Genomic DNA, 10,096 nt, shown 5'->3' with positions numbered 1-10,096 from the left:
ATGTTTCAGGAGCCATTGTGACAAGAATTCTTTTAGTAGTCTCAAAGTGATTCTCATGTACAATTCCTCATTTAAATCCTTCAAAAGTAGTCCTGATATTAAATCAACTAAAAGGTCATCAAAATCTAGATATGAAAACAGCTACATAAATACCAAACTTGTGATGAATATTATGAATATACACATAACTTTTCATGATAGATTACATAAGGAGGCAATAAAAGAATCATGCTTGCTTTATGAAATATTCTATCCCAATCAGTCACCAATGTATACAATTTAGAGTACGACATAAACATTCAGTATTGTGTACATACCTTGGAGCAAGATCAAGCTCATTACTCAACAGTTTTTTGTATAATGAAGCTAGCTGTTTTCTAAACTGGTAATGAAAGACCAAGATTAGTGCAATACCTTGACTACAATGAAAACTGATAGAATGGATTAAATGTTGACTAACCATAATTTAATAAATCAGTAGTTGATATAGTGCTCATTGCTAGGTTTGTTGCTTGGCGAATAAGCTTGAAGCATCTTCCCATTACTTCTTGATTGATGTTATACAGCACAAGCATTCTGCAAGTGTAAAATAAAAAGTACAAATAAAAAGACAAAATCTTAATATAGTCACAATGCACACTGTGCAACTGTACAGCATAATATTTTGTGGCCCAAAAATTGTTTAAAAATTCATTTCATGCATTGCTTTAAGTTTTATGACTTTCTAATTTTTGGCCAAGTTGAATAGGAATAATTATAATTACAATTACATGCATAAATGTCATCATAATTAAATAATAATAACAATATTAATAATTGTGATGAACTGATGATGATTTCTAAAGAAGTTGAAACATTATTAATCGAAAAAATTATCATCAGTATCAACTTCATCTACATTTACTCTAATCTGTTTCTTTCTCTCACTCTGCTCTGTATGCTTGTCTGTCTGTCTCTCTCTGTCAAGTGACGAATGACATATAAAGCACATGGCTAAGTTAGCAGCTGAAAAGTAGTTTGAAGACTGCTGATTACTATCCATACATGTAGAATGGAAACCAGTATCAGTAAGCCTAATTTGTTTACATACATGTACAGAATGATCACAAATGAAGTATTAACCTATAATAAATGTATTTTGAAAAATTATACAACTAAATAGGAACTAAAGATTGTTACTGAGATTGAAATGTGTGAAGGAGAATTTTAAAAGCTGTGTCCATACAACAAAGACAAAGAAAGTACAAAATAAATGGAATTACTACTAAATAAATGTATGCAGGTCTCCTTCATAATCAAGCAGCAAAACTTTTTCATCAAAACAGAAACTAGGACATATAGAAATATACAAGTCATCAATTGCACCATGCAGGCATGAATTATGGCACAATATTAAGCACCATGCAATATTATATGTAATAGGTCTTAAAGTCAATCAAATTAAAAGAGAGAAAGCTGCAAGTACAAAGAAGTGAATGCTATGACAAGAAATTAAACATTTTCAATCTAGGGCTAGAAAAATAAGTATACAGCCTTAATTATTCAATATATAACTTTCAATGATAACTGTACTTCGTAACAGGTCTAGTACAAGACAGAAAGCAAGAGGCTGATACACTAAAGAAAAGGATATCTTTGTTAAGTGCACAGCAGTTGTTAAAAGAGGAAACTGACAGTAAGTAATTCTATTATTACAAAATTCTTTTATCAGACATCAACAGAAATAGAGATATCCACACAGACAATAATATTATTATCCAGTGAATTCATTTGTGTACCTCAAGATGATTCTAATAATACAGCTATTTCATTTCAAAATAATGGATTCATTCCGCTAAGTACATATGGGGATGAGGTGCAATCACTAGATGCTGTAGAACAAAAGGAAACTGTTTCCATGATACACAGAAATTACTCAATGGTAGAGCTACCTCAGTTGTTTCATTTTGCAATGACATGGGAAGGATTATTACTCCTACCTGTTCTCCTTAATGATAATGAGAAAGCAGAGTATTTTATACGAAAAATTACTGATGATCCTACTCTAGTACACACATTAAGAAACTGGATCTCAAAACAAAAATGTAAATAAAAAATGTGCATTATGGCTATGTCCTTATTATTACTTCCTTACATAAAGTGTTTGCAGCTAGAAACAATTTACAAACTTTACAAAAGGATGGTTTAGCTTCTAAAAAAGGTATGCTGTCAGCAACAAAGAAACAATGCCTATAACAAATGAGAGATTTAATAGCTCAATTGTGGAAAGCATGTTATATCACTTTCTTTAATAGGAGAAGTACTTAAAGCTTTAAAAAATAATGACATTGCTGATGGCTGGTGGTATATGCACTCCCTTCACACAAACAAAAGAGGCTATGTACTATCTAATGGCATATTACCACTTAATGAGAAATACTCACCAATGTAAGGAATTTAAAGTGATTTTTCACCATATTATAGCATTTGATTAATAAATTTATTCGTTTATTTAATAGGTACTACAAGTGTGTCTATTATCATATAGTGAGTCGTTATGAAGCAGAGAAGAGACTGAGTCAAGCAGACACTCAAGCAGGTACTTTTCTAATCAGAGACAGTGACAGCAATCTTGGGCAGCACTATATCCTCTCAGTTAATGATGGAGTCACTATCAGGCACTACCATATAAGCATCGACATCAATAAGTACTATATACTCCCTCATGTAAAGTTTTACTCACTTAATGAACTGGTACACCACTACATGATGAAAGAGGATTACCTGACCTGCTCAATAACAATTCCTCTACCCAAACAAGTAAACACACCAAATGCAAAGGAGGAAATTAATAAGTCACAAATTAAGTTTTTAAAATGCATAAATGTTGGACAGTTTGGAGAAACATGGGAGGGCTGTTGGAATTCAATTCCTTCCTATAAATTAGCAGTTATTATCAAGACTAATGTAGCAACAAATATAATACAAGAAACATTTCTTGAAGAGGCCAATACTTTGAGAAAGATTCACCATAAAACATCATTCGTTTATATGGTGTTTGTACTGCAACATATCCTTTTTACATAGTAACAGAGCTAATGAATTATGGAAACCTTAAAACATATGTCACTAGATATAATGTTAGACCAAAAGAGTTATTGTACATTACTATTCAAGTTGCTTATGGCATGATTTACTTGGGAGAACATGATTACATTCATTGTGATCTACAAGCTACCAAAATACTAGTAGGAGAGTGTAACACTATCAAGATAGCAAACTTTCATCTTGCTCAACACCTTAGTGGCAACAAATACTGGACTGTTGAGGAAGGAAGTAAGCTAGCTATAAGATGGACAGCACCTGAATGGCATACTTTAAACCAACTGAGTATTAAATCTGACGTTTGGTCATTTGGCATATTACTATGGGAACTGGTTACAAAAGGAGCTCTACCATACCATGGCATGATGAAATCACAAGTAGTTGAAGCAATATCAAAAGGTTATCATATGCCCATAGGTTCATATTGTCCTGAACCTTTTCAGCAACTTATGATAAACTGTTGGAAATATAATGATGATGAAAGACCAGACTTTGAGGATATTTTTGATGTATTTTTCATATATAGAGCATTTATGTAAATGCATTTTTGTGAATTTCATGTAAAAACTTTGTTCATGTAAAAATCATGTCAGGACCACTTCCTCAGAAATGTAACAAACCTTGCATCATGCTCCTCCCCCCATTGATTACATCTGGCCAACATGCAGCTCTATAAGCATGGACACACAGTTCTTCACAGAGCAGCTGAATACGAATCCCTTTATGTCAGCTCCCTTTACCTAATATTTTGTACACTACTTGCATCTTTTCAGTGCACGCTATGCAGAATTTTTTACGCATTTTATGCTACAAAAAATTTTAAAAAATTACAATTAGATACACTTAAAATTAATACATATAACCTTTGTTACCACTAACATTACACATATCTAAACTGAGTAAACTCAAAGTGGAAGAAGCACTCTTTATACTAGATCTACTGGTAAATGAAGCACTAGCAGCATCATCTTCTTGTTCTATGTGCTCTCTTAAGTAACTATTAAGTAATACAGATATTTCCATAGTTTTTGCAAACTTCAATGCAGTCTTGCCTTCATTAGATTTAATAGTTGGATCAGCTTTCCATTCTAATAATAATTTAACTACTTCATAATGTCCTTTAGCACTGGCAAGCATTAAAGCATTCCAACCATCATTTTTCTGAATATTAGGATCAATTTGTTCCTTCAGTAACAGTTCAACTATCTGAGTGTGACCATTTTTACAAGCCGACATAAGGGCATTCCAACCATTATTCTTCTGAACATTAGGATCAATTTGGTTCTTCAGCATCAGTTCAACTATTTGAGTGTGACCATTCTTGCAAGCAAACATAAAAGCATTCACTCCATTTTTATTTTGAACATAAGGATCAACTTGTTCCTTTAGCAACAGTTCAACTATTTGAGTGTGACCATTTTGACAAGATAACATAAAAGCATTCACTCCATCTTTGTTTTGAACATTAAGATCAACTTGCTCCTTCAACAGCAGTTCAACTATTTGAGTATGACCATTTTGACAAGCCAACATAAGAGCATTCACTCCATCTTCTCTTTGATAATTATAATCTACCCCTTTACTAATCAATAGTTCAAAAACTTCATAGTTACCATAGTAACTAGCAATCATTAAAGCATGTGATCCTTTCAGTGTCTTCAGGTGAGGATTAGCATTAGCTTGTAGCAACATGCAAATAACCAAAACTTGATTATGTTCACTTGATATCATTAGTGCAGTCCATCCATTATTGTCCTGAATGTTAACATTAGCGCCAGCTAACAGTAAACTACGTACAATGTCCTCATGCCCTCTTTCACAAGCTAACATTAGTGCTGTCTTGCCTTCTTCATTAGTATGATCAATATTAACAGTTTCTAGTTGAAGAAGAAACTCTACTGCTTCATTATTACCAGCTGTGACTGCCTCAAGGAGAGCTAGCTCAAAGGTGAAGTTCATATTCTCATCTTCTTGAAGGACAGCATGATCATTAACATATAAACTAAATATACCAATGAGATGCATAAACTGTAACTTTCCTACAGTATATTCTATTAGACTAGCAGCTGTGGAATCAAGTACTGTGTACTTGATTACCACAGATCCTCTAAGAATTGTTATATGATTAAACAACGATTGTACTAATCCTACTGGTAGCAAATGTTTAATTAGAAGAGCTAAACTGTTAAGACAATTACCATACCATGGATTATGAAGCTTTATTATAATATGAGGCATGTTACTTAGATCTGGAATATGCTCCTGATATATCTCCATTAATGATTTGTGAAGATGCGCCACGTTACTTGAAAATCTAAAAGTGTCGGCCTTTTTCTTGTGACTTTGTAGTTCACTCACAATATTCAGCTTTTCTTTATCACCAAAAGTAACACCAATCAGAAACTCTTCACTTAAATCTACTATTAAGCTGCAGTCAATAAAGTCATAGTATGGATGAATAATATTAAAAATTTCATCTAACGAAGCATTAGTTAGTTTATCAGTCCAGTTCATGTATGTCTCAATCCATCTTGTTAACTTAATGAGTAGCTTAGGATCTGAGCCTACTTTCTCATCAAATGCTGTTCGTACTTTTGTCATTAAACTAGTAAATGATTTGTTGAGCTCTGTCAATGAATGTGACACTTCTTCTTCATCTTCTTTTGTGTTGAACATTATTTCTTTTCTTTGAGGAGTACTCACAGCAGCTGCATTAACAACATTAGTGGGTACAGAGAGATGACCATCAAACATTTTTTTGATATTTTGTGCAAGTGTATTTTCTCTTCTAATTGTCAGTGCAGTAATGACATCATTCCAAGTTGCCTCAGGAGAAACAGAAAGCCATTTTGAATATAGCTTTCTCTTTTGGTCATTCACACTGAAATTCTCAGTTTCAATTATTGATACATCATGTTGCGTTATTCCAGGTAAGCAATAACCAAACAACTGCCAGTCAACAAGTGGTTCAAGCCATTGGGTTAGCAATGAAATATCAGGTCGATCATCAATCTTAGGACCAGGATTGAGTTCAACATCTCCTGATAAGAGGAGGAGCATATGTAAACAAACAATCAAATAGAGATGATTGTAAATCAGGTTAGAATTCCTGCCTCCAGGTAAAACTACTGACAGGAGGTCATTTGTATCAGTAGATCTAACAGTAACACCAGTAGTGCATTGAACTTGGTAGCAGTTTCCTAATAATAAAATACCTGTCCAGTAAGTACAAGTTGCAATTGCTAGGGGAATGATCAAGGTGTGTCGAAATAAAGAGAAAGAGTGATAGAGGAAAAAGAAAGCAATAAGAGACAGAGCTGCTGGCAGTTTAGATGTCTCCTCTCTTAATGTAGTACTGCCTGACTTGCTATCTACTGCAGCTTTGAATAAATGAGAGTGGTTGCCATTAACTGGTCTACTGGAGGCAGCTTGACAGTATTTCCACAGTCCAATACTTGCTCTCCATTGAGAGACATCAATCATCTTGTACTATAGTATGGAGGACAAACAGGACTGTTTTAAAGGAAGAAGGGAAGAGCCTATTCAAAGTCAGTAACCTTCACAAGCTAAACCAAGGAACAATGCAGCAGTATATAAAGGATGGGTGTATCAGTATAATGTGTGTGGTATCACTTCATGAATATAGTTCATGGGAGCATACCAATAACACTGAATATCATTATCAATTGTTATAAATATTTCATGCTATTGTATTCCAATTACTGTTCCAAAACATGATCTGTTCCCATTCTCTTCTCTCCATTAGTTCTACCGTATAGCAGGTTTTTTTTGAGGACAATAAATTTCGAGAATGACCCGTATCTGGAAGTTTAAGGAATTAATTTTCACGAATTTCCACTAATCTGCCATCTTGTACCATATTAAATTGATTTTCAAGGAATTTAATTTCGCGAATCATGAAAAAATCCATGAAATTCGTGAAAATTGTTATCCTCGAAAATTTCCCGCTATACGGCATGATACTATACACTAGTGGATGTACCATATAGTGGGAATATTTGGTGCATCTTAATATTAGTGATTCTATGATTGCAATGTATTGCTGGTTTTTATATTGGCAAATTAGCAGCCATGTGCCATTGAGCATTCAAAGAATAAAGCAAAATGGTGAATTTTATATTAATTATTTTAATATTAATTCCACCATTTTATCCAGCTATATAGTAGATCAGGAGAATAAAAGAGATACATTAGTAGTATGACTACATGTACATGTAGGTCTTGAATGAGAGTACACTGTTTTATTATTATTATTATTATTATTACTACTACTGCTGCATAGCTATAAAATTTGACAGACTAAAATTTTAGTGAATTCGGTGAATTGAGGTCAATTCATCAAAAATTTAATCTCCAATTTGATAAGGCTCTGCAGCAGCATACACATGGTTAAAATTTGCCAGAATTTTAAACCTAAACCTCTTTTAGAGTCCATTCACCTAATTTTGACACTCCAAAATTTTCAAGCTATACAGTAGTACAGATGCAGTCCTCATATAAAGCAATAGTAAGGTGGAGTGGAGTATGAGATTTGAGGAGATTTTATTATTATTATTGTGATATGAATATGAGAGCAGTTAAGTACAGGCCCTATAGGTGGGTTTATATAATGGTGATTTAGGAATTAGCAGCCATGAGTCATTGAGCATGTGAAGAATAAAACAAAATGGAGTGGATTATATATTAGTGAATGATAACTACAACTGCTGATCTGCCAATATTGTTTCCTTGCCAAACTCCAACTGTATGGTTAATACTATTATTACATGTGTGCTCAGAGTCAGTTCAAAAAATATCAAAAGGACATTGATATATAAATCGAGAAATTATTTTACAGCCAATTCTTGGCAAAAACATTCTCTCCGTCTCTCTCAGTTATGGTATGTGTGTTTAGTGTATTAAATTCCTGATGTGTGGGCGAGTATCAATGAATCTAATTAACTGATCACAAGATGTCGTTAGAAGACAAGTGTTGGACTGTGTTTGATTACGGAGATCATAAAGAAGCAGTTCACTTACTACCATTAGTGAAGGAACCAAATAAAATTAAAAGAATAGAAACTAGTTTACTTCATTTGTCTTCAAGGCATGGCTGGTTAGATGTTACAAAAGATCTCATCACTAAATATCACTGTGATCCACAGAAAAGAGATGGTATAAATAGGACTTGTCTTCATTATGCTGCACTACGTAATCATGTTGATGTGATGAGATATCTCATTGATGAGTATCACTGTGATCCAATGGCTACTGATCAGCATGGATATTCTGTTCTTCACAGTGTAGGTGATAATGGATCACTTGATATCGTGAAATACTTGATGAATCATTATCACTGTGATCCAATGGCTACTAATAATTGGGGTGAGACTGTTCTTCACTGTGCTGCTGGACACATTGATATTGTAAAGTATCTCATTAATGACTGTCACTGTGATCCAATGGCTACTAACAATAGGGGTGAGACTGTTCTTCACTGTGCTGCTGGACACATTGATATTGTAAAGTATCTCATTAATGACTGTCACTGTGATCCAATGGCTACTGACAATCTGTTGGGACGGACTACTCTTCACCATGCTGCTGCTTATAAATGTTCTGGAGTTGTTGAATATTTACTATCAACTGGTAAATGTGATCCATTGGCTAAAGACAAGTATGGGGACACAACATTTCAAATAGCTAAGGAGAAATGTGACACTGATACTCTTTCGGTCTTAAAGAAGTTTGGTGGTATAAAATCATTTCATCCAATTGATTCTTATGTTAACGTTCTCCTTGTGGGTAATCCTGGAGCTGGTAAAAGTACTCTTAGTCATGTCATCAATGACACAGCTACTGGTTCTATTGTTCTTGGTTCCTTTAGAAATGTTGGAGGAGTAGTGCCCTGTACTGCTGGCATCATTCCTTATAAACTACAACATAGGACACTGGGTAATATCATTCTTCATGACTTTGCTGGTCATTCCGAATACTACTCCAGTCACAGTGCTGTCATTGAGAATCTCTTACAAGGTTCTGGTGGTGTGTTCCTGATAGTAGTCAATATACTGGAGAAGGAACCAGTCAAACAGCTTCATCAGTGGCTAACAGTTGTCAGAAATCAAGCACAGAAAGTTCTTAATCAATGCCATGTTATTGTAATAGTCAGTCATAAGGATGAGATAAGTAATCCTGTTGAAAGGAGAAGGAGAAAGGAGGAAATACAGAAGATTATTGTAAGGGAAAGGTGTGATAGTGTCTTCTTAGATTGTCGTAAGCTTGGTGGGAGTGGTGTGGATTCCTTCTTTAAAAAGTTGTCTAGTGCCTGTGAGTCCATTTGTAGTACAAGTGGAAGAAATTTGAGTCTTTATTGTCACATGATGTATGGTCTACTGGAGGAAAGGAAAGAGAATATACTGACCCTCTCTGATGCAATGTCTGCTGGTAAGGACAATGATGCTTACTTTATACCAGATAAGAGAGAAGACGTCTTGGATGTTCTTGATTCATTGCACTCAACTGGTTTGATCAGTGTTCTTAAAAGTGAAGACAAGGTATGGGTTGTTGTGAATAAGGGTATACTAACCGAGGTGAATGGGATTCTCTTTGCTCCAGAGACATTCAAAGAACATGTTGACATTGCTAGCAATACTGGTATTGTTAGTGTGTCTGGTCTGACTAGACTCTTCCCTAATTATGATCCTGACATGTTGATTCGTTTCCTAAAGAACATGGAACTCTGTGAAGAAATAAATCCATCTTTCCTAAGAATGACAAACCTCCATCAGTTAGCAGTGGAAGAGGAGGAGGAGGGAGAGACAGAAACAAGAGGAGAAAGGTTGTTGTTTTTTCCATGTCTTTTGTCTACTGATAGACCTGATGAGATGACTAGTCAAGTGTACCAGTTTGGTTGGTGTCTACAGTGTACTAGTAAACATCATTTCTTTCTTCCTCGATACTTCCATGTCCTCTCATTACGTCTTGCTTACAAAATGGCTCTACCTCAAGA

General features: G+C 34.5%; 1 protein-coding gene, 1 long non-coding RNA gene and 1 pseudogene across 3 annotated transcripts; 1 reads left to right on the top strand and 2 right to left on the bottom strand.

Annotated features, from left to right (window-relative positions):
• Positions 1–730, bottom strand: LOC109585414 (uncharacterized). 2 transcript variants are annotated; one of them, XR_002186477.1, is made up of 3 exons: positions 461–730; positions 318–419; positions 1–125 (listed from the first exon to the last, which is right to left on the bottom strand). It is a non-coding gene; the product is annotated as an uncharacterized LOC109585414 (long non-coding RNA). The 2 variants fall into 2 exon arrangements; XR_002186476.1 differs by having other exon boundaries at positions 318–414.
• Positions 731–1,918: 1,188 nt separating this feature from the next.
• Positions 1,919–3,623, top strand: LOC100641691 (tyrosine-protein kinase SRK3-like; annotated as a pseudogene).
• A 309-nt stretch (positions 3,624–3,932) lies between these two features.
• LOC100641564 (ankyrin repeat family A protein 2-like) lies at positions 3,933–4,419 on the bottom strand. Its single transcript, XM_020001495.1, has one exon. The coding sequence runs from the start codon at positions 4,417–4,419 to the stop codon at positions 3,934–3,936; it is 486 nt and encodes a 161-aa protein (XP_019857054.1). The 3' UTR covers position 3,933.
• Positions 4,420–10,096: the final 5,677 nt, after the last annotated feature.

The sequence above is a fragment of the Amphimedon queenslandica genome, unplaced genomic scaffold, assembly GCF_000090795.2.
Source record: "Amphimedon queenslandica unplaced genomic scaffold, v1.1 AMPQUscaffold_13067, whole genome shotgun sequence".
Taxonomy (NCBI): Eukaryota; Metazoa; Porifera; class Demospongiae; order Haplosclerida; family Niphatidae; genus Amphimedon; species Amphimedon queenslandica.
The sequence above is the reverse complement of the archived record's forward strand: the minus strand, read 5'-3'. Positions and strand labels throughout refer to the sequence as shown.